Source organism: Rhinatrema bivittatum, chromosome 3 (genome assembly GCF_901001135.1).
Source record: "Rhinatrema bivittatum chromosome 3, aRhiBiv1.1, whole genome shotgun sequence".
Lineage (NCBI taxonomy): Eukaryota > Metazoa > Chordata > Amphibia > Gymnophiona > Rhinatrematidae > Rhinatrema > Rhinatrema bivittatum.
This window is the reverse complement of record NC_042617.1, coordinates 575892552-575917889: the sequence shown is the minus strand read 5'-3', so window position 1 is coordinate 575917889 and position 25338 is coordinate 575892552. Positions and strand designations below refer to the sequence as shown.

The 25338-nt window shown below is 43.6% G+C and overlaps 1 protein-coding gene across 1 annotated transcript; it reads left to right on the top strand.

The window, feature by feature from the left end:
- Positions 1 to 11400: 11400 nt before the first annotated feature.
- On the top strand, positions 11401 to 14392 carry LOC115088870 (trace amine-associated receptor 1-like). The gene is made up of 2 exons (XM_029597043.1): positions 11401 to 11437; positions 13389 to 14392. The coding sequence occupies exons 1-2, from the start codon at positions 11401 to 11403 to the stop codon at positions 14390 to 14392; spliced, it is 1041 nt and encodes a 346-aa protein (XP_029452903.1).
- The last annotated feature ends 10946 nt before the right edge of the window (positions 14393 to 25338 follow it).

The window sequence follows — 25338 nt, the reverse complement described above, 5'->3', positions numbered from 1 at the left end:
ATATTCCTCCTAATAACTGATATCCTGAATCATGAAGAACCAGAAAAATGTGTAATGGAGGGGAAATATATTTAAATACCAAGATCTTTACATTTCCTATACTCTGAATATGAGCTTCATACATTCTGGCACATTCAGCACTGTACATTGAATATTATTTCCTCCTATTTATATACTGGACATGATTCATAAATAAAGAATGATTTTCTAATATCTTACCATCTCTGCAGTTGTCTTATTTTTGTTGCTAGCATTTTGCTTATGAACTAGACTCAGTCAAACAGAAGGATGGGCAAATGAGTTATTTATTTATTTATTTTTATTGTTTTCTATACCGACATTCTTGTAGAGATACAAATCATACCGGTTTACATTTAACTTCAATTTCACCGTGAGGCGGTACAGAGAACTTCGTTAGAAAATCAAAAAATTTAACAGGAAATGTAACACTCTGGTCTAAGCGTAGACTTATAAGATCAAGGGAGATTATTTAAACTTGTCAGATACTAAGCTCATCCAAAACAAGAGAACTTGAAATACTCATATAGCTAGAAGAAAGTAAAGTTGCATGGAAGGTGAGTTAAATATCCTAAAAGGCTTGGCTAAATAGCCATGTTTTTAGTCTCTTTTTGAAGACAGCTGGGCAGGATTCTCGTCTGAGGTCGTGGGGTAGCGCGTTCCAGTGGTGTGGGCCAGCTGTCGAGATGGCGCGTTTTCTGATTGAGGTTTTAGATTGGGGAGCGAATAGGGTGTCTTTTTAGGCACTCCTAATAGGTCTGGAGGTTACATGAAGAAGAGATAATTGCTGCTGATTCAACTCCATGATTGAAGCCTACACTACAGAATATGAATAATATTATTTATTAGTCTCCTCATCTCCAATGTAAATATCCCTAACTGCCTGGATGCACACAGAGCATTTCCTGGCATTTACATGTTTATCCTCTAAGTAACTTAATTGCTCTTCAATGCACTTTTTTTTTAGCTCAGTCATATCCCTCTTAAGATAGAGAGAACAAACAGAAAGGGCAGAGGGAAGGAGTGCTAGGCGGATGAGGGAAGCAGGTATTTTCTGCAATTCTACCACAATTCTATCAAATCTGCATCAGTTATCACAGAAAACCAAGGCCTCTGAATTGAGATAGATGGCAAATAATGGCATTGCCCTTGCATGTGATTCCTCTTTTCATGCAATAGAGTACTAGGGATGTGAATCATTTTTCAACGATTAAAATTATCGTCCGATAATTTTAATATCGTCTTAAATCGTTATAGAACACAATACAATAGAAATTCTAACGATTTATCGTTAAAAATCGTTAAATCGTGTTAGTGCACACTAACGGGAGTTAGTGCGCACTAACTCCCAGTTAGTGCGTACTAACTCCTGTTAGTGCGCACTAACAGAAAATGATACAAAATGACACTTTCCAGGTCAGTAAAGGTCAGTTAGGAATGAATATGTATTCCTATTGGCTGGCTGCCCTCTTATCTATTGATGTTACCAAGGTTCCCCCTGAAGTGATGGTTGGGGGGAAGGGAAATGGAAATGGAAACTCAGGAACACTAACAGAAAATGATACAAATTATTGACACTTTCCAGGTCAGTAAAGGTCAGTTAGGAATGAATATGTATTCCTATTGGCTGGCTGCCCTCTTATCTATTGATGTTACCAAGGTTCCAACTGAGGTGATGGTTGGGGGGATGGGAAATGGAAACTCTTGGTAGTTGACAAAAAAAGTAATGTGATCAGTCAATATGACTAGAACTTGTGCCCTATTCCTGATACCAGGGGTGTTGTGATCTTCCTGCACTCAGTGCCCTATCCCTGATACCAGGGGTGTTGGGATCTTCATGTACACAGTGCCCTAACCCTGACACCAGGGGTGTTGTGATCTTCCTGCACACAGTGCCCTATCCCTATTAATACCAGGAGGGTTGTGATCTTCCTGCACACAGTGCCCTAACCCTGATACCAGGAGTGTTGTGATCTTCCTGCACACAGTTCCCTACCCTGATACCAGGGGTGTTGTGATCTTCCTGCACACAGTGCCCTAACCCTGATACCAGGAGTGTTGTGATCTTCCTGCACACAGTGCCCTATCCCTATGAATACCAGGAGGGTTGTGATCTTCCTGCACACAGTGCCCTAACCCTGATACCAGGAGTGTTGTGATCTTCCTGCACACAGTTCCCTACCCTGATACCAGGAGGGTTGTGATCTTCCTGCACACAGTGCCTTAACCCTGATACCAGGGGTGTTGTGATCTTCCTGCACACAGTGCCCTAACCCTGACACCAGGGGTGTTGTGATCTTCCTGCACACAGTGCCCTATCCCTATTAATACCAGGAGGGTTGTGATCTTCCTGCACACAGTGCCCTAACCCTGATACCAGGAGTGTTGTGATCTTCCTGCACACAGTTCCCTACCCTGATACCAGGAGGGTTGTGATCTTCCTGCACACAGTGCCCTAACCCTGACACCAGGGTTTTGTGATCTTTCTGCACACAGTGCCCTATCCCTATTAATACCAGGAGTGTTGTGATCTTCCTGCACACAGTGCCCTAACCCTGATACAAGGGGTGTTGTGATCTTCCTGCACACAGTGCCCTAACCCTGACACCAGGGGTGTTGTGATCTTCCTGCATACAGTGCCCTATCCCTATTAATACCAGGAGTGTTGTGATCTTCCTGACACTGTGCCCTAACCCTGATACCAGGGGTGTTGTGATCTTCCTGCACACAGTGCCCTAACCCTGACACCAGGGGTGTTGTGATCTTCCTGCACATAGTGCCCTATCCCTATTAATACCAGGAGTGTTGTGATCTTCCTGCACACATTGCCCTAACCCTGATACCAGGGGTGTTGTGATCTTCCTGCATGCAGTGCCCTATCCCGCCTGCATTACTAGTGAGAGGCTGGCTTCACAGACAGGGGGTAGCTGCCTGACCCTCTCTCCTGACTTCCCCCATGTCCCAGCCAGTGAATGGTGTGTGGGTGAGGGGGGGGGGGGGAGGATGGTGAAGTCTGAGACAGCTCCCTCCCTGCATTACTAGTGAGAGGCTGGCTTCACAGACAGGGGGGAGCTTCCTGACCCTCACTCCTCCCCTCCCCCATGTCCCAGCCAGTGAATGGTGTGTGGGTGAGGGGGGGGGGAGGATGGTGAAGGCTGAGACAGCTTCCTCCCTGCATTACTAGTGAGAGGCTGGCTTCACAGACAGGGGGGAGCTGCCTGACCCTCACTCCTCCGGGGTGTTGTGATCTTCCTGCACACGGTGCCCTATCCCTGATACCAGGGGTGTTGTGATCTTCCTGCATGCAGTGCCCTATCTCTATTAATACCAGGAGTGTTGTGATCTTCCTGCACACAGTGCCCTATCCCTAATACCAGGGGTGTTGTGATCTTCCAGCACACAGTGCCCTATTCCTGATACCAGGAGTGTTGTGATCTTCCTGCATCCCTGATGGGATGTGTGCAAGAAGATCACAACACCCCCGGTAACCGGGATAGGGCACTGCATGCAGGAAGATCAGAACACCCCCGGTATCAGGAATAGGGCACTGTGTGCAGGAAGATCACAACACTCCTGGTGTCAAGGATAGGGCACTGTGTGCAGGAAGATCACAACACCCCTGGTATTAGGGATAGGGCACTGTGTGCAGGAAGATCACAACACCCCTGGTATCAGGGATAGGGCACTGTGTGCAGGAAGATCACAACACCCCGGAGGAGTGAGGGTCAGGCGGCTCCCCCCTGTCTGTGAAGCCAGCCTCTCACTAATAATGCAGGGAGGGAGCTGTCTCCGCCTTCACCATCCTCCCACCCCCCACTCAACCACACACCATTCACTTGCTGGGACTTGGGGAAGGGAGGAGTGAGGGACAGGCAGCTCCCCCCTGTCTGTGAAGCCAGCCTCTCACTAATAATGCATGGAGGGAGCTGTCTCCGCCTTCACCATCCTCCCACCCCCCACTCACCCACACACCATTCACTGGCTGGGACATGGGGGAGGGGAGGAGTGAGGGTCAGGCAGCTCCCCCCTGTCTGTGAAGCCAGCCTCTCACTAGTAATGCAGGCGGGATAAGGCACTGCATGCAGGAAGATCACAACACCCCTGGTGTAAGGGTTAGGGCACTGTATGCAGGAAGATCACAACACTCCTGGTATTAATAGGGATAGGGCACTGTGTGCAGGAAGATCACAACACTCCTGGTATTAATAGGGATAGGGCACTGTGTGCAGGAAGATCACAACACCCCTGGTATCAGGGTTAGGGCACTGTGTGCAGGAAGATCACAACACTCCTGGTATTAATAGGGATAGGGCACTATGTGCAGGAAGATCACAACACTCCTGGTATTAATGGGGGTAGGGCACTGTGTGCAGGAAGATCACAGCACCCCTGGTATCAGGGTTAGGGCACTGTGTGCAGGAAGATCACAACACTCCTGGTATTAATAGGGATAGGGCACTGTGTGCAGGAAGATCACAACACTCCTGGTATTACTAGGGATAGGGCACTGTGTGCAGGAAGATCACAACACATCTGGTGTCAGGGTTAGGGCACTGTGTGCAGGAAGATCACAACACCCCTGGTATCAGGGATAGGGCACTGTGTGCAGGAAGATCACAACACCCCTGGTGTCAGGGTTAGGGCACTGTGTGCAGGAAGATCACAACACCCCTGGTATTAATAGGGATAGGGCACTGTGTGCAGGAAGATAACAACACCCCTGGTGTCAGGGTTAGGGCACTGTGTGCAGGAAGATCACAACACTCCTGGTATTAATAGGGATAGGGCACTGTGTGCAGGAAGATCACAACACTCCTGGTATTAATAGGGATAGGGCACTGTGTGCAGGAAGATCACAACACCCCTGGTATCAGGGTTATGGCACTGTGTGCAGGAAGATCACAACACTCCTGGTATTAATAGGGATAGGGCACTGTGTGCAGGAAGATCACAACACACCTGGTGTCAGGGTTAGGGCACTGTGTGCAGGAAGAACACAACACCCCTGGTATCAGCGTTAGGGCACTGTGTGCAGGAAGATCACAACACTCCCGGTATCAGGGTTAGGGCACTGTGTGCAGGAAGATCACAACACTCCTGGTATTAATAGGGATAGGGCACTGTGTGCAGGAAGATCACAACACCCCTGGTGTCAGGGTTAGGGCACTGTGTGCAGGAAGATCACAACACCCCTGGTATTAATAGGGATAGGGCACTGTGTGCAGGAAGATCACAACACCCCTGGTGTCAGGGTTAGGGCACTGTGTGCAGGAAGATCACAACACCCCTGGTATCAGGGTTAGGGCACTGTGTGCAGGAAGATCACAACACTCCTGGTATTAATAGGGATAGGGCACTGTGTGCAGGAAGATCACAACACCCCTGGTATTAATAGGGATAGGGCACTGTGTGCAGGAAGATCACAACACCCCTGGTGTCAGGGTTAGGGCACTGTGTGCAGGAAGATCACAACACTCCTGGTATTAATAGGGATAGGGCACTGTGTGCAGGAAGATCACAACACTCCTGGTATTAATAGGGATAGGGCACTTTGTGCAGGAAGATCACAACACCCCTGGTATCAGGGTTAGGGCACTGTGTGCAGGAAGATCACAACACTTCTGGTATTAATAGGGATAGGGCACTGTGTACAGGAAGATCACAACACCCCTGGTGTCAGGGTTAGGGCACTGTGTTCAGGAAGATCACAACACCCCTGGTATCAGGGTTACGGCACAAGTTGTAGTCACATTGACTGATCACATTACTTTTTTTGTCAAGCTACCAACTGTTTCCATTTCCCATCCCCCATATATTGTCAGTGGGAACCTTGGTAACATGAATAAATAAGAGGGCAGCCAATAGGATTACATATTCATTCCTAAACTGACCTTAACTGACCTGAAAAGTGTCATCATTTTCTGTTAGTGCGCACTAACTCCCGTTAGTGGGCATTAATCGGAAAAAACGATTTTTTAACGATTTTTTAACTAAAAAATCATGCCAAGCACGATTTTCTTCTCCTGCCAGACGATTTCAATTGTTAAGACGATAGGGGACACGATTCACATCCCTAGTTATTTTCACTTTCGAATAATAGAAGGACTAGGGGCATTCCTTGAAGAAATTGCCATGCTGGGTCAGACCAAGGGTCCATTAAGCCCAGCATCCTGTTTCCAACAGAGGCCAAAACCAGGCCACAAGAACCTGGCAATTACCCAAACACTAAGAAGAACCCATGCTACTGAAGCAATTAATAGCAGTGGCTATTCCCTAAGGGGCGGATTTTATGAGCCCTGCTCGCCTAAATCCGCCCAAATCCGGGCGGATTTAGGCGAGCAGGGCCCTGCATGACGGTGAGCCTATTTTACATAGGCCTACCGGCGCGCGCAGAGCCCCGGGACTCGCGTAAGTCCCGGGGTTTTCTAATTGGGGCGTGTCGGGGGCGGGCCCGAACCGCGCGGCGTTTTCGGGGCATGTCGGGAGCGTTCCGGGGGCGGGCCCGGGGGCGTGGCTACGGCCTGGGGCATTCCGGGGGCGTGGCCGCGCCCTCCGGACCCGCCCCCAGGTCGCGTCCTGGCGCGCTAGCGGCCCGCTGGCGCGCGGGGATTTACGTCTCCCTCCGGGAGGCGTAAATCCCCCGACAAAGGTAAGGGGGGGTTTAGACAGGGCCGGGCGGATGGGTTAGGTAGGGGAAGGGAGGGGAAGGTGAGGGGAGGGCAAAAGAAAGTTCCCTCCGAGGCCGCTCCGATTTCGGAGCGGCCTCAGAGGGAACGGGGGTAGGCTGCGCGGCTCGGCGCGCGCCGGCTATACAGAATCGATAGCCTTGCGCGCGCCGATCCCGGATTTTAGCGGATACGCGCGGCTACGCGCGTATCTACTAAAATCCCGCGTACTTTTGCTGGCACCTGATGCGCCAGCAAAAGTACGCCAAATCGCGCGGTTTGAAAATCTACCCCTAAGTATAATTGATTAATAGCCATTAATGGACTTCTCCTCCAAGAACTTATCCAAACCTTTTTTGAACCCAGCTATACTAACTGCACTAACCACCTCCTCTGGCAACAAATTCCAGAGCTTTATTGTGCGTTGAGTGAAAAAGAATTTTCTCCGATTAGTCTTAAATGTGCTACTTGCTAACTTCATGGAATGCCCCCTAGGCCTTCTATTATTCGAAAGTGTTAATAACAGAGTCACATGTACTCGTTCAAGACCTCTCATGATCTTAAAGACCTCTATCATATCCCCCCTCAGCTGTCTCTTCTCCAAGCTGAACAGCCCTAACCTCTTCAGCCTTTCCTCATAGGGGAGCTGTTCCATCCCCTTTATCATTTTGGTTGCCCTTCTCTGTACCTTCTCCAAACTGAAGAAGGTACAGAGAAGGTACAGAGAAGAGAGGAAGGGGATTCCAAACTGGAATCCCCTTCCTCTCTTCTTTTAAAAATCAATATCTGAACAATATCACAGCATACAAAATAAAACAACATAACATATTGCAAGGATATATGCTATTAAGTATTTTCCCAAAGATTTCACAATCACAGCTCACCCCCCTTGGAAGGAACTAACATACATGGAGTGTTATTTGGTTCATTTGCATGATAATGTTCCAGTTTGAAAATTATGGAACAGAAACTTTTCTGTGAGAAAGCTGATTCTGTTTATATTTATCAGTCTACCTACAGGAAATCTCATTGCTGATATTTGACAAATGATGTTATTGACCATAGCCTGTTTTCACAGGTAAATGAAGTTGCTGGGGTTTTTCTCTGCAGTCTGGTGTCAGTTACCTGGTGCCCCTTCAGTAAATCAATGGCTGAATAACAGGGCACACAATATTACTCTCCTGCAGTTTTTTCAAATGAATAGTAATTGAGAGATCCTAAAGCCAGTGTGGGCTGCTCACCTACTGTATGTCTCTCAAGGAAATATTAATTGTGTGTAAGAAATTGAGAGCTATGTTTAATGGATTCCCTTGACAGGTTACAGTAAAGCCAGGTACAATATATAAACCCCTCTGAAGAGCAGCAATCCAATGCAAGGTTCATTGAGCAGACTGGTAAGTGCAATCAAGTTCTTTCTCACACACACACACACACGCACACACACACACAAACACACATCTGTTCCCAAATCTTTTATTGGGATCATTTTGAATTGCCATTTGTTTTTCTAATTTAAAATATTTTTAATCAGACATCCTTCATATAGGGGTAGATTTTAAAAGAAGCGCGATCAGCCTACTTTTGCTTGCACATCAGACTCAAGCAAAAGTACGCTGGATTTTAGTAGATACGCGCGGAGCCGCGCGTATCCACTAAAATCCTGGATCGGCACGCGCAAGGCTATCGATTTTGTATAGCCTGCGCGCGCCGAGCCGCGCTGCCTCCCCCCGTTCCCTCCAAGGCCGCTCCGAAATCGGAGCGGCCTTGGAGGGAACTTTCCTTTGCCCTCCCCTCACCTTCCCCTCCATTCCCCTACCTAACCCACCCGCCCGGCCCTGTCTAGACCCCCCCCTTACCTTTGTCGGGGGATTTACGCCTCCCGGAGGGAGACGTAAATCCCCGCGCGCCAGCGGGCCTGCTGCGCGCCGGGCCGCGACCTGGGGGCGGGTACGGAGGGCGCGGCCACGCCCCCGGGCCGTAGCCACGCCCTGTACCCGCCCCCAAAACGCTGCCGACACGCCCCCGCAACGCCGCGACGACCGGGCCCGCCCCCCGACACGCCCCCCTCCGAGAACCCCGGGACGTACGCGAGTCCCGGGGCTCTGCGCGCGCCGGGAGGCCTATGTAAAATAGGCTTCCCGGCGCGCAGGGCCCTGCTCGCGTAAATCCGCCTGGTTTTGGGCGGATTTACGCGAGCAGGGCTCTGAAAATCCGCCCCACAGGGTCCAGAACTTAACAAAAGTTCTTCAGCTACTAATATCCACCACAATTTAACATTTTCCACAAATGCATTTGAAAGAATTTCAGATCAGCTTCAATACATTTTAACTTAGTTATGGACAATTCATTTGCTTTTAGTTTTAAAATCATTTAAATTTTTCAAACGGAAAGTCCAAGGAAAACATTGCTTAATAATATTTCATTTGACAACTGAACATAATTATGTTTAAGAGATAACAAAAGATTGTATTACTTATACAAGAATTTGTTATAAATAATGGGTAGAGCTGGTGATCTGGTTCTGAGCTAAGCTTTGTACAGGATAAGGTTTTTTTTACGACCTAACATTTAAGAGATATAGGTTGAAGATCAACAATGGGTAATATGCTGGATATGTTAAGAGGTTGTTCAGTAATGGGAAATTACTTTTTTGTGTTGAGTTTATTAATATATTCTTGGATTTTATTATGAGTGTGAACATGTGACCTGCCTAGAACTGTACATAGGTGGGAAAATTGTCAAATAAATAATCAGTTTCATTTCCATATATTTTGCAGTCTAAATAACACATTTTATTTGTATAACCAAGATTATCAGGTATGTTTTGATTACTAAACATTGATTAATGAGGGATAAAATCCGGAACAGACACTTTTAGTGAAGGTGGTAGGAGCCAAAGCAGTGGCAGAATTTGAGCAAGCTTGGGACAGATATAAGGGGCAGACTGGGTGAGCCAAGTATTCCTTATCTGCTGACATCTAACATTTTATTGAGTACTGCAAATTACTTTTCCCCTAAATGTATTTGAGAGAAAGATTAATGAATGTGTATTTGACCCTGGATTTTTGTGTTTTTTTTACCATTTGTAAATATTTATTTCTTAGAATTATACATCAAATGTAATTTTTGCTAACTTAAGAAAGGGGGAACTAACAAAAACCGTTTCGATGTAAACCGATCTGAAATGGTGGGTATAGAAAAGTGTTAAATAAATAAATAAATAAATAAATAAAAGAGTATTGAACTGCACATTTCAAAACGAGTTTCTCCAGAAGTAAATTACAGTAGTCTGATATGCTTTGGAAGATGCATGTTTTCTGAGAAGATTATGGTGCCTATGTGACAAGGCTTAATGTGCACTTTAACAGATTTTTTTCAGAAAAAAATTAGCATGCAATGCAATAAAGCCAGGGACAGTAACCTTTACAGAGGTGCACGCGTGCACATGTGTGTGCACTTGACAGCCCGCACCCAGGGACATGGCCGTTTTATAACATACATGTGTATATGCATGTTATAAAATTGCCTGAACATGCACACGTGTGCACAATTTTACATGGACGCGTGCCGATGCTTGCAAATTCTGCTTCTGTCGCGTAAGTGGGGGGATTTTAATAGACACACATAACGAGCGATTACCAATTTTCCAAATTTGTTCCCAGTTCACCCCAGTAAGGGATAGGACTTCCAATCCCCCTATGTTAATAGCCTTGCTTCTCCCCTGTTAGGCCTGACCCCTAAAACCTCCGCCAATCTATTTATCTTTATTTTATTACTTACACGTCTAAATTATGTGGCACTGAACCTCGGCACTCGACTGTGCACATAAGTATCTATGAGCTAATTTGAAGTTGAAATCCAGTAACAACCATGCCCTGCCCAGTCCCCAGCAATACCCTGCCCATTTATGTGAACGTTTCTCTTGTGCACGCAGTGGGGGATACGCGCTGACTTGGGTGGCTTTCAAAATCCGCTCGGCGCACAGCAGTCCGACATATTCGCGTATCGCTCGATTTTGGCACGCACCATCATTTTAAGATTCACCTGTTAATGTGCACATTAAAAGGATCAGAAGAGACATTAGTGTCAGTGCATTATAATTTTCGTCCGTGTGTATGTAAATGAAGGACCATCATAAGCAAATGAGGCTTTATCATCTACAGGGTAAATAACGTGATATGTTCTTATTACACGCTATTGGCCAATCTCTTGTTAACAGTAAGAATTCAATACCTGGCCTGGACAAGGTACTAAATAGTTACCGCACTCACTGAGGTTCAGAATGCCTTTTGCTAACTGACATGGGGTCAAGGGAGAGGTTGGGGTGAGTTACTTAAAAGAAACTTGGGTACTAAAATATAAAAAGCAGAAATACAAAAGGAAGGAGGAGTAAAGTCTGGCTTTTCAATGTTCATCCTGCATTTTGGCACTAATAGAGGTCATTACTATAACACAAAGGTTCTGAACAGAATTTGCTATGCTACAGACTTCTAAGATGAGATGCATTTTGCAAACCAACATGGGGAGAGAGGCTGAGATCAGAACAGCAATTGTTTTCATGAAATATGTATTTGTAACATTACGAAGAATTTGAAAAAGTCTACAGCATCATTTTCAAATTGTGCATAAAAAATAGATTTTTTTTTACATTTTTTTTTAATTCATGGATTATCAATGAATTTATTGAAAAACTAAATGCTTGTTTTTTTTTGTGGGCATGGAGCTATTTATAATAATCAGTCACAATGGATTGTGCGGTTAAGTTGTGAATCACACAAGATAAATAAGGAGATAGTGAATCATATGTAAGTTACATGCACAATATGGGGGAAATATTTTTTATCATCGTATATAAAATACAGCAGTTTTCAAAATGGACTTATGTGCATGTTTTTGCTTGGCAAAACTACACGGACACAATTATACTGTTTGATGCACATGGTTTTGCCAAGAGAATAATGGGGCAGATTTTAAAACCTGCTTGCGGGTGCAGATTTCTTCGTGCGAACAAATCTACACCCGATTTTATAACACGTGCACGCAGCCACGCGCGCATGTTATAAAATCCAGGGTCGGCGTGCGCAAGGGGGTGCACAATTGTGCAACTTGCGCGCTCCGAGCCACGCAGCCTGCCTCCGTTCCCTCCGAGGCCGCTCTGCAATCGGAGTGGCCTCGGAGGGAACTTTCCTTCAGCCCCCCCCCTGCACCTTCCCCTCCCTTCCCCTCCCTAAACCTCCCCCAAGCTCTACCTAAACCCCTCCCCTTACCTTTGTTGAAGAGGTTACGCGCGCCAGCCGACGGCCGCCCGCGCTCCCGGGCACAGCAGCAAATGGCCGCTGTGCCTGGAGGCTCAGGCCTCACCCCTTTTTACAAGCTCCGGGACATACGTGTGTCCCGGGGCTTGCATGCGCCACCGAGCCTATGCAAGATAGGCTTGGCGTGTGCAGGGGGAGCTTGGGGCAGCTTTTTGGGGGTTACGTGCGTATGTTACGGGCGTAACCCTTTGAAAATCTGCCCCAATATGCACAAAAAAAAAATATGCATGTAAGTCCCAACTCTGCCCAGGCTCCAGCTCTTGGAATGCCTCTCCCCTATGTGAGTAACAGTATAAATATATTTCAGTGTGTATGCATGTTGTTTTGTGCACTTCGTGCTTGCACAATTTTCTAAATGGCCATTTTTGCAGGTACATACACTTCCCATGGACTCTTGTCATATATATTTGTCTTGTTTAGACTGTAAGATCTGGGAGTAAGGATTGTCTCTTATGTATGTCAATACAGTACTGTATATGTCTAATGGCACTTTAGAAATGGATAAATAGTATTAGCAGTGGCCAAAATCAAACTGAAAAGCAAGCAGAGAAATAGACTTTTATTTTAGTAGGAGGTCTAATTTTCCTATTTTAGCAATATTCATAACATCATCATACGGAGCCCAAAACATCAGGAACAAGGTGTACAGGTTTTCTATCTCATCCAAACGGTCAAAAGAAACACTATCTTTAACTCTTAGCTCAGAAGATTTGACAAAAATGCTACAAACAAAACATTGAAAACAGCAGTAGATCTCAGAAGTATTGTCAATGTCAATCACCTACTTTTGAAGTTTTGTATTCTGCTTAACAAATGTTATCTTTATATCTGCTTTAACTTTTCTACTGAAGGTAAGAAAAAGAGAAATTGTATCATGAATCCTCAATTAACAGAGCAAGTCTTCAAGTAGAAAGCATTTCTCCTGACAGATACTTCTGAAAATTTCAGCAAACTCTTTTGATGTTCTTGAATAGTTCCAAAAAGCAAAACTGGCATTTTGGTGCAGATGTAATAAATATTTTTTGAATTTATAATAATAATAATTTTTGTCCTTCTAGAATGCTTTTCCAATTTTAGCTTAAGGCAGTTGACAGCATATTTTCAGATACAGTAAATCCCTGCTCCTGGAAGCTTGCAGTCCAGTAAGGCACCCAAGGCAAGGGAAGAAAAACTGACTTGTGCAAGGTCACAGGGAGTGTCAGTAGGAGAAGTGGGATCGGAGCCCTGTTTTAAAGCTCATTGCTCTAGCCACTAGGACATTCCAATATGAGACAACAGTGGATACTAAAAATACTTAATTTCTTTTTTGTTTTGTCTCTTTTTACATGCCTACCTGAAAGCTGAAACTTAATTCTTCTGTAAATGATGAACACAAGTCTACCTCAGTATCGGGAAGCTGAATTATTTTGTTATGAATCACTAAATGACTCCTGTCTCAAGGCCATTAGATCCAACAGGTTAAAGGTTCTGTTTTACATTCCCATGATGGCTGTAATTCTGATCACTCTGTGTGGAAATCTTCTTATCATCATCTCCATAGCACATTTCAAACAACTTCACACGCCAACCAACTACCTGATTCTATCTTTGGCCACGGTGGACCTTCTACTGAGCATTACTGTTATGCCATACAGTATGGTCAGGTCTATAGAGACCTGTTGGTATTTTGGGAAATTGTTCTGCAAAATCCACAGTAGCATTGACGTGATGCTGAGCACAGCCTCCATCTTACATCTCTCATGCATTTCCATTGATCGGCTTTATGCTGTCTGTGACCCTTTGAAATACAGATTAAGAATAAATGAAAGGGTTGTTGCATACTTGATTTTTATGAGCTGGGTGACCTCAGCAATAACTGGATTTGGGATGATCTTTCTTGGTCTAAATTTAAAAGGAGAAGAAGACTTTTATAACAAAAATATTGATTGCGAAGGGGAATGCATTTTCTTTCTTAACAAAGCTTCTGCCATAGTTTCTTCAGCAATTTCTTTCTATATTCCTGGTCTGATTATGATATGCATATATGGGAAAATATTTGCTGTAGCCAAAAAACAGGCTAATTCCTTACATGATAATCAGATGGAAAGAACAAAACTCAGCCGTGTTTCACAAAAACGAGAAAGAAAAGCTGCAAAAACGTTAGGCATAGTGATGGGAGTATTTCTCACTTGCTGGTTTCCATGTTTCATATGTAACATAGCAGATCCCTTATTAGGCTATACAGTTTTACCTGCGATAATAGATGCTTTGGTTTGGTTTGGCTATTTAAACTCCACTTTGAATCCCATTGTGTATGCATTTTTTTATGCATGGTTTCGTAAAGCACTTCTGGTCATAGTGTCCGGCAAGATCTTTCAGGCTAATTCTTCTAGGATTTTGCTGTATGATGACTAATACCAATGCATTTTATTAGACGGGGATTTTCAGTTTATTCTCTCAGTTTAGCAGTTTGGGGCCAATGGGCTTTATTGTTAATATGGATTAAGCACATGTTCATGAGCATTAATGCAGATGCTAGCTACTGACCATGTAATGAAGTTAGTATAGAGACCGCTGATCAATGTGATACTCAAATATTATTTATTTATTTATTTATTTTTAGTTTTTATAAACCGACGTTCCTGTATAAAATACATATCACACCGGTGTACAGTGAAATAAAAACTGTCGCCACGTGGGTGGCTTACATTGTAACAAATAACATTTAAATAACAATATAAATACATTTAACATTTTAACAGATACAGTGAAGATTAGAGGAGATTTGAGGAGATTACAGTAAACAATCTGGGTAGATTAAGATTCAATGATGAGCTCTTCAAGAATTAATGAATTAAAAATAAATAAAATAAATAAATTAAAAATAAATAAAATAAATAAAAATAAATAAAAAAATAAAGAAATAAAGAATTAAAAATATCTCCAATAAGGAGAGACGCTGGAAAGAATATCTTCCATATTGTAACAATAAGTGTTGTTAAAACTGGCAAATACAACACTGAAGAGAATAAAAAGCACCAAAATATGTAAATGTAAGATGGAGACTGTAAATCTATCTCATGAATACTCATTGGGGTAGATTTTAAAAGGTTGAGCATGCGCGTCCATGTGCGCATGCTACCTAGCACGTTCACATGGAGGCCCAATTTTATATCATGCACAGGCAGGTGCGCGCATGCTATAAAATCGGGGGTTGGCGCGCACAAGGGGGTGCACAATTGTGCAACTTGAGCACGCCGATGCCCGCGGCCTTCCACCATTCCCTCCCAGGCCGCTCTGATTTCAGAATGGCCTTGGAGGGATCTTCCCAACTCCCGAGCCTAACCTCCCTTCCCCTTCCCCTAATCCTCCTTCCCCCAGCCCTATCCTAACCCCCCGACTTTTATTTTACCTGTTGCGCCTGCCTCTGGCCCTGCCCTGCCCCCTCCCCACCCCCTTCCTGCCCCTTTTTCAAAGCTCTGCGACATACACGCATCCCGGGACTTTACGCATGTCACCGGGCCTTTCTAAATAGGCCCGGTGTGCGTAACCCCACCTACGCGCGTACATCCAGTGAATTTACGTGCGTAGGCTTTTTGAAATCTACCCCATTATGCACACCCTGAAATCCAGATTTGTTCTTGTTTCTTGAGGACTGGAGTTGGCCACCCTTGTATTAACTTCTTTGAAATGAGTATATTTTGACGCATTATTGAGGATTTAGTAAATTGGCATTTGCAATAAAAATGCATCACTGTGACTGTGTTAGAAATTTGGAGTATTCATCATTAACAGTGATTAATCTGAATGAAAGGAAGATGTTTTAGTGTATCTTTTTTTCTTCTGTTATGCTTCTGGCAGATGCGGCCAGCATTAGACTATTATTTTTTTCCTGCAGGTCTTAAGCTAATTCTGGGGACAGAAGTGGTAAAATGAGTGCAAGTCTTTCTTCCCATCACTCTCTTGAGCTTTTGAAGCAACAGATGCATTAAGTATATTATGCTACAATTGATAACACTGGGGAACAATTTTCAACATAGTTCCTGTTGAGTTCGATTTTTCAGCTGTTTTAGACTTAAATAGGCATGCTGATTTCAAAACTGCAGTTAGTTTTCTTCTGTCACGTCAAGTGTTTTCTCTACAGCCTATCTTAGGTCTGGATTTATCAAAATGCACTAAATATCGCATGCAATAGGAAAAGGGGTATGTTTAATGGTAATAGGCTGTTTATCGCAAAGTGCGTTATCTTAGCGCTTCACATAGGTATTACCGCAAAACATTCTACATGAGCCACTTGTTGACAGAAAGAACATTAAATTCCCACCTCTGCACATAAAACTGGGTCTCATGAATCAATTTGTTAAAGCTTTGCCAACTGAAGGAGAATGTTTCAAGTATCTCATTTTGGCATTTCCTAGCCTGTCATTTGAAAAGATAAAGGCCGGTGTGTTTGACGGTCCACAGATTCGGCAGCTCATTAAAGATGAACATTTCATCGGGACAATGTCAGAACTCCAAAAGAATGCTTGGTTGTCATTCAAAACCCTTGTCAAGGACTTTCTTGGAAATACACGAGCACAGAATTACACCGAAATTGTCCAGAAACTCTTGGAGAGCTTCAAAATGCTTCATTGCAACATGAGCATCAAGGTGCATTTTCTGCGTAGCCATCTTGCTGACTTCCCGAAAAACCTTGGTGCAGTCAGTGATGAGCAAGGTGAACGATTCCACCAAGATTTGAAGGTCATGGAGGCACAGTACCAGGGTAGATGGGATGTACATATGATGGTTGACTATTGTTGGAGCATCAGGCGAGATTGTCCACAGATTGAACACTGCCGGAAAAGCTATAAGTGTAAATTTTTACCTTAATATGTATGTTTGGCAGCAGAACTTTAATGGTACTATACACAATTTGACTTATAGTAACAATATATAGCCTTTGTATGAATAAAATAACTCTAAATTAATAGTATATTCAGGTAATTTTTTCTTTTATTTCCTTTGTATGTACATTTTGTATGATTTTTAGGACAAAGGGAGGATATCCTGTACCTTAAAAAGTTGAAGTGATAGAGAAAAACTGGAGTCATTTTTTGGATTCAGATGTCAAAAGTTAGCCAAAAACAAGTGTCAGATCTAACTCAATGAAAATTGTATTCCCCAGTGCAATGCTCAATATTATAAGTGTTGATGAGTAAGGATCAATATCTATTTATGGATCCTGTTTTAAATTACGTACTTTAACATTGTCTGACACTAGATCTGCAATTTAATGGTACGCTCAGGGAACATGACCACAGTCTTTGACTTTTGCCTCAGCTATTAAGTTTGAAATTTGGGTAACCACTCACGCTATTTAATGCTTGATAGAGAGCGAATTCATTCTTATTTTAATTTTTGTTAGTAAGACAATTGTATTTGATGCAGATGCTTGCATACTGGAATGCACTAGCCAAATTTTCAATACACTGTTTGGACTAATTTTCCATTGGTATGAAAAAGGCTTTTTTTTTCAGTGAGTCACACAAGGAGGTCAATTTTCAAAGGGATCTAGCTGGGTAAATAGAGTTAGCTGGTTGAATCCCAGGGAGAAACTTGCACCCCAAATAGCAGTTAAAAATATGCTTGTACTTTCAAAACACATGGTCTTTTAGTTGCATGAAGAGGTAGTTTCAAGGTGAGTATTTAGGTTGTGGGAGTAAATGAAGGCGCATAAAATTACATATTTTAAAAAATATATGCATAGTTTGACCCCTGTTCCTTTGTCTGTACAAATAGTTGGTGCACTGTTATACTTGTGTGTTAAGGGAATTCTCAAACAGAAACTTCCTGGATAGTTTCTTGTTGAAAATTAACTGCAAATTATGCAGGTACAAATATACTTAACTAGCTTACTAAAAATAGCCCCCCTGCTCCCCCCAGTTGGGTGAGAGGATATGAAGGATATTGTTCATTGTCTAAAATCCTAAGGAATGTGCTAGTCAATGTAGCATTACATTGATATCCTCCTATTCATATTCCTTCTATTACCGATGTCCTGCATTATGAAGTACCAGAAAAATGTGTAATGGAGTGGAAAAATATTTAAACACCAAGATCTTTACATTTCCTATACTCTTATTAAATATGAGCCGCATACATTTTGGCACATTCAGCACTGTACATGGAATATTCTTTCTTCCTATTTATATACTGGACATGATCATAAATAAAGAATGATTTTCTAATATTTTACCATCTCTGCAGTTATTGTCTTATTTTTGTGTTTAGTATTTTGTCTATGAACTAGACGCAGTCAAAGTAAAGGGTGGAAAAGTGAGTTACATGAAAAAGAGATAATTGTTGCTCATTCATCTCCATGATTGAAGCCTAAATGACAGAATATGAATAATTTTACTTATTTGTCTCCTCATCTCCATGGTAAACATTCCTAACCACCCTGATGATACACAAAGCATGTCCTGATATTTACATGTTTATCCTCTAAGTAACTTAATTGTTCTTCGATGCATTTTTTTTAGCTCAGTTATATCCCTCTTAAGACAGAGAGACCGAGCAGTAGTGGCAGAGAGAAAGAGTGCTAGGCAGGTGAGGGAAGCAGGTATTTTCTGCAATTCTACCACAATTCTATCAAATCTGCATCAGTTATCACAGAAAACCAGGGGCTCTGAATTGAGATAGTTGGCAAATAATGGCATTGCCCTTGCATGTGATTCCTCTTTTCATATAGTTGAGTACATTTAATCCCTTTCTTGTTGCAGTTGACTTTATTGACATCCCGATCCTCTTCCAGTAATTAATTTGACCTGGCCATTTTCTCCTACACCTAATGAATTTCCAGTTCAATTGAAAGCAGCCTTTCTAGGGCTATGACATCATGAGTCTCCTATTCACAGCTACCCAGAGATTTTTCCCCTATTTTTATAATTGCAACCATTGCAATCAGCATTCCTTGATCAGGAGCCACAAATTACAATTCCCTTTAGGATTCAGCCAATGTGGACCTGAGATCTGGTCACTAGGTTTCACCAATCAGAGATGGATAAAATTCCCTTTCCCCAACCCCCAAAGGCTATAAATTCTGCCTCTACAGCATTTCCCCTGCCAGTCAGCTCAGGGAGCAGAGAACCCAAGTGTTCTTTATGACAGTGTGCAGCATGTGCCACTGAGATACCAAGATTACTACAAATAATTTCCTTACAATATATTTTATTCATAGCAAATTTGTTGTCACTCCCAAGGTGTATTATCTTTCACCTATGATCTGCGACATAAACAGGGCAATTTGCAAAAGCAATTTACCTATGTAAATGCTTATTTAAATGGGTAAAAGATCTTTAGAATATTACCCTCTTTGAATGTCCATAATAACCTATGCATCATGTCACAATGCATGTACTATTATTTGCATTTTTGTGGCGGCATTCCTGGGTCCCAATGCTGGGCCTCGGCCTAAACCTGAGTCCAAGCTCAAATTGGCACCCTCCGCTGAGAAAGATGCACTGGAATTAACTTATTCTGGCACGTCCCTAGTTAACACTCTCATTTGAAGAAGAAATAAGAAAAGAAGAGAATCTAAGTGGCCAGCTCTCTGCCTCCGGGCCTGAGCTTTACCCTGGGCTGAGGGCCTGGCAACAGGGCCCGGCCAGGCCAGGCCTCGTTGTCAGGCCTGAGCCTTGGCGTCAAACCTGGCCCGATACCAGGGCCTAGGCTCAGGCCTAGACTGAGGCCCAAGGATTGTATACAGCCTCTGGGCCAAGGCCCAGGCATTGGGATCTGGCTTATGGACTGGGCCCTGACATAGGGCATGGGCCTGGGCATTGTTCCATGGACTGGCTGCAGCGTCATATCCCCAATGGATTAGGTAAGTGAGGTTTGGGAAATTACCTGATCCTGGCAAAATGTCTTGAGGAGAGGGCCTTTGCTCGGGTCTCGACCTAGGCCCTGGGATCACATCCAGGCCTAGGCCAAGACCTCAGCATCGTGCTTGGGCATAGGCCATGGCCAAATGCGGCTGAATTCTATGCCTAGGCAAGTCCCTGGCCTCAGACTTAGGCATAGGCCAAGGCACCAGTATTATATCCAGGCAAATTTCAAGGCCCCTGTTTTGGGCTTGCCCTATGTCCTGGGCAAGGCCCCATCTTAGACATAGGCCCGACAGGAGATTTTAATTGAATTAAAAATCGAATTAAACAAATAGGATTTGTTTAATTTGTTTTTTTTTTTTGGGGGGGGGCCTCAATTCATTTCAGGGTGCCCCGAATAAAACAAATTGGCCCCTATGCATTGCTTTTTTCAAACATTCTAGTAATTCTGTCCTTCATCCTTTTTCCTGTAAGGACTTTGGCAATTATATTCAAAACCAACTGGAGATTGTACCTCAGGAGAAAAGGGTGGGCTACATACAGAGCATTATAATAATTTAAATATGATATTATTAATGCTCATAACACATTTCTAAAATCCTCATTTTCCAGAAAAGGACAGACCTGGTGAATCTTTTTAAATTTACCAAAAGCAGTTCTACTGCTATGTTGAATCTGTAACTTCATATCTAACTGTGCCTCAGGAATCCCTCCAAGGTTCCCATGGATAACTATTAGGTCATTCAAGTCTACAGAGGTCAAAAAGACTAGGGATATGAATCGTTTTAGGACGATTAAAATTATCGTCCGATAATTTTAATATCGTCTTAAACCGTTATGGAACACAATACAATAGAGATTCTAACGATTTATCGTTATAAATCGTTAGAATCGTGAGCCGGCACACTAAAACCCCCTAAAACCCACCCCCGACCCTTTAAATTAAATCCCCCACCCTCCCGAACCCCCCCCCAAATGACTTAAATAACCTGCGGGTCCAGCGGCGGTCCGGAACGGCAGCGGTCCGGAACGGGCTCCTGCTACTGAATCTTGTTGTCTTCAGCCGGCGCCATTTTCCAAAATGGCGCCGAAAAATGGCGGCGGCCATAGACGAACACGATTGGACGGCAGGAGGTCCTTCCGGACCCCCGCTGGACTTTTGGCAAGTCTTGTGGGGGTCAGGAGGCCCCCCCCCCAAGCTGGCCAAAAGTTCCTGGAGGTCCAGCGGGGGTCAGGGAGCGATTTCCCGCTGCGAATCGTTTTCGTACGGAAAATGGCGCCGGCAGGAGATCGACTGCAGGAGGTCGTTCAGCGAGGCGCCGGAACCCTCGCTGAACGACCTCCTGCAGTCGATCTCCTGCCGGCGCCATTTTCCGTACGAAAACGATTCGCGGCGGGAAATCGCTCCCTGACCCCCGCTGGACCTCCAGGAACTTTTGGCCAGCTTGGGGGGGGCCTCCTGACCCCCACAAGACTTGCCAAAAGTCCAGCGGGGGTCCGGAAGGACCTCCTGCCGTCCAATCGTGTTCGTCTATGGCCGCCGCCATTTTTCGGCGCCATTTTGGAAAATGGCGCCGGCTGAAGACAACAAGATTCAGTAGCAGGAGCCCGTTCCGGACCGCTGCCGTTCCGGACCGCCACTGGACCCGAAGGTTATTTAAGTCATTTGGGGGGGATTTAATTTAAAGGGTCGGGGGTGGGTTTTAGGGGGTTTTAATGTGCCGGTTTTGCGATTTTACGTTTTTTCGATTTTTCACGATTTTTCACGATTTTTCACGATATTTTACCCCCCCCAAACGGCAACAATACGATTCCCTCCCCCTTCCAGCCGAAATCGATCGTTAAGACGATCGAGGACACGATTCACATCTCTAAAAAAGACCAGAACTTTTCAAACTAATGAATTTAGATAAATTTCATTTGAGTTTGCTCTTCCACAGCCATAATTCAATTACCTGGAGACAAAAGTTCAACCCTCTACTACCCACTCACTGCAGTACAATGATTACTTCCTACTGGGAGGTACAACTTGACATCATCTGCACAACAGTGCTAAAGGATATGGAGTCCTGAAATCAAGTCCTCCAAAAGATTTAGATGTTGAATTAAATGGGGCTGAATAGAGCCCTGAAAGACCCCGCACTCCCCAGGCCACGCGATAGACTAGCATTTACCTAATACCAAGGTAGACCAGAAAGGAAGAAACTAAGCCAGGCAAAAAATGTACTTCCAATACCTAATATGGCCAATCTCTCTAGTGTAAGGGAATGATAAACAAGATAAAATGATGTAGAGAGGTCTAGTTACACCAGTAAAGCCAGCTCCATCATTGTCACAGCATATTTCACCTTTAACGCCAACTATTGCTGTCTTAGCACTGTTGTCCTCATGGAACATGGACTAAAAAGGATCAAAAATATCTGATATTTCTAAGAAAGTTTGATGCTTGTCTATAATTGCTCATGTAATCATTTTAACATAAAAGGTAATATAGCCCCTGTCCCCATTGACTCTTGGGTAATAGAGAGGGCCACAGAGCATGCAAAGCTCATGATCTCCTGAGATTCCTGCACAGGAAGGCAAAGAAAGATTTTTCAAAGTGTGAAAATCCCAGACACCTTAATCAAAGAACTGGCCCAGTCCACCTTAAAGCTGATACTGCAAGGAATGCTGGTTCTGAGCTAAAATCCCTGGAAAAGGTATATTACTAGCCAGGCCCAGGAGGGAAGAGGAGGCTCAGGGGAGAAAAAGAAGTCTAGAGAAACAGAATCCTGCTTTTTTTTTGTGAATTTCAAAGAATAGCAGAGCTGCGTTTGTTTGTTTCTTGTCACCCCAAAGATCGCTTATGTTACCAGAAAGGCCTTTAGGGTTTTGTTCTCTCTCTCTAAGGTTCTTCTAAACACTAGTCAATCACATCAAAAATAATTCTTCAAATACTGTTGTTAAAAATCAAGTTTTTACTGCAAACTGGAGTAACCCCAATGCAGGGTGTTGGCTGAACTCTGATGGAGCCATAAAAAAATCCTGGGGTGAATACACAATTGTCTAATCACCAGTCCTTTTGCTCTGGGGTGAAGGCTATCCGTCAAGGCCCATGTCATAGGTAGAATCCCTTTCCTTTGCGTTACTATTATCTCTTTGGGGCAGGTACGCTGAAAGGAATAGGCTGGACTCACTGTGGAGTATTCCGAATTAAGATTTTACTGTTATTTGGTTCAAAATAATCAAGTTGCACAAACACAGTGGTTTCCAGTTACTTCATCTCTTAAACTGTTCTGTTGTCGAAAGGTTTGATATCTCCCTTTCACTCTCTCTCTGTGGAAATTTTCCTCAGTGCTGGGTCCTGAGACTGGCTTAACCTCCAGGGAGTAGAAAGATAAGTGTCCTGGGGGGCTGGGGGTTTCCTAAGCATGGAGGGATTCCCTGCTCCACCGTTCCTGAAGTCCAGATGCAGGCCAGATCTTCAAAACCCTGCCAGTGTCCTGTGTGCGGGGGAAAGAGACTCCTTTCAGGGTCTTCATTTGTCTTCCTCTGGCTCTTCTCTACAAAACAATGTTGTAGATCGCTGGAGGAAAGGCCTCACACTGGAAAGACAGTGGCTTAAAACTTCCTTCCCAAAACCAAGGTAGAAAATGGTTAAAACTTTGGGAAAACACTTCTTGTCTCTCTTTGAACCCTTTAGTCACTGACTCCACTGCTGAACTGGGTGAAAGGATTCACAGGAACTTCCTGGCCTTATGAGGCAGGAGAAACAGATGCCCAGAACAGACACAGGTCTTGGAATTCAAAAATCTCACAAAACTCTTCTCCTCTTCCAAACACTCTCCTCCAGACCTTTGAAGAAGGTGGCAAGAGCAATGTCACCCCTGGGTTGTAGGCTGGGGATCCAAATTTGGGGGGAACTTAACTGACTCTCCAAACTACAACTCAGGACTGCCACCCTACTCCTTTTACTCCCCCTGAGCACTCCCGCAAGCCTCAGGGGAGGCCCCTCTCCTATACTCTCTAATCCCAGGATTGCACTAGGGCTATCTAGTAGGGATGTGAATCGTTTTTTGATGATTTAAAATATCGTCCAATATATTTTAAATCGTCAAAAATCGTTAGAGGCGATATTTAATAGGAATTCCCGCGATTTATCGTCAAAAATCGTAAATCGGGGGGAGGGGAAGGGAAGGGAAAACCGGCACACTAAAACATCCCTAAAACCCACCCCGACCCTTTAAAATAAATCCCCCACCCTCCCGAACCCCCCAAAAATGTCTTAAATTACCTGGGGTCCAGTGGGGGGGGGGGGGGGGGGGTCCCATTGTGATCTTCCACTCTCGGGCCACGGGTGCGTTGATAGAAATGGCGCCGGCGCTACCTTTGCCCTGTCATATGACAGCTAATACATATATTGTGACAACAATCCAATTCAGTAATCTTTATTAGTGAAAATTCATATAAAACATCCAACATTAATCCATAATACCCCACACAATAGATACTAACATTTTATAAAACAGTACTTAGTTTTCATACATCACCCATCCTACACATACATTCCACATTCAACCTCATAAAATCCATTTCCAAATTTTTAAACATTCAAATTAAACATTAAATATAAATCCTTTTGATCAACAAATCCTCAAGTGTAGATACATTTCATTTTTCAAGCAGAAAGAGTTATATTGCACACTGATTCTTGCGTTACAAGAACGTCAATCCTCTTGGGCTCCTTTTATTCTCTCAACATGTTTCGCCTTCTCTCAGGCTTCTTCAGGAGAGTTTTTTCAAACAATCTCCCACTGCTCATGTATCCGGCATCTATCAAATAGGGTTTTCTAAAAACATTTCCACAAAAATTCATAAATATTCAGTTTATACAATTTTCAAAAAACTGATTCTTTATAAAGTTTTCCAAATTACTACTATACCTGCACGTCCCAGAAAAACTTGCCCAGACGTACAGATCAGCACTTCCCCGACTCTTGTTTTTAAAGCGTGTCAATTATTCAAAGCAAGCAGCACATCTCTCAAAGATATTTAGACTGAAAATAAAACAAATCGGAACAAATTCTAATGAAAAGCATTTCTTCCCCCCAGGAGTTTACCAACATGCAAGGCAACCAAGGATCCTTACCTTCCTTCTATTAGGCAGAAAAACCGCCATCACCTCATTTCAAAAAAACGCCGCCATAGAATGGATCAAACGGAAGTAGACAAATCCTTCATCTACAGCCTTTTAAAACACACTACACCAATCGGAGCTCAGCTTAAAGCTAACTCTGCCCCTGTAAATCAATCAATCACGTCACTCTTCCAAACCATTTGTCACCCCTTAGTCCGCCAGAATCAAATCAATCACTAAGGATCAATTACTAAGACTTTGTAGCCCGGGTAAAAATCTAAAAACATGTTACCCAATCGATCTTATCATTCAATCCTTTTGGCCACAATGTCTGTAAGTTAAAAATCCATCGTTGTTCCTTCTGCAATAATATTTTA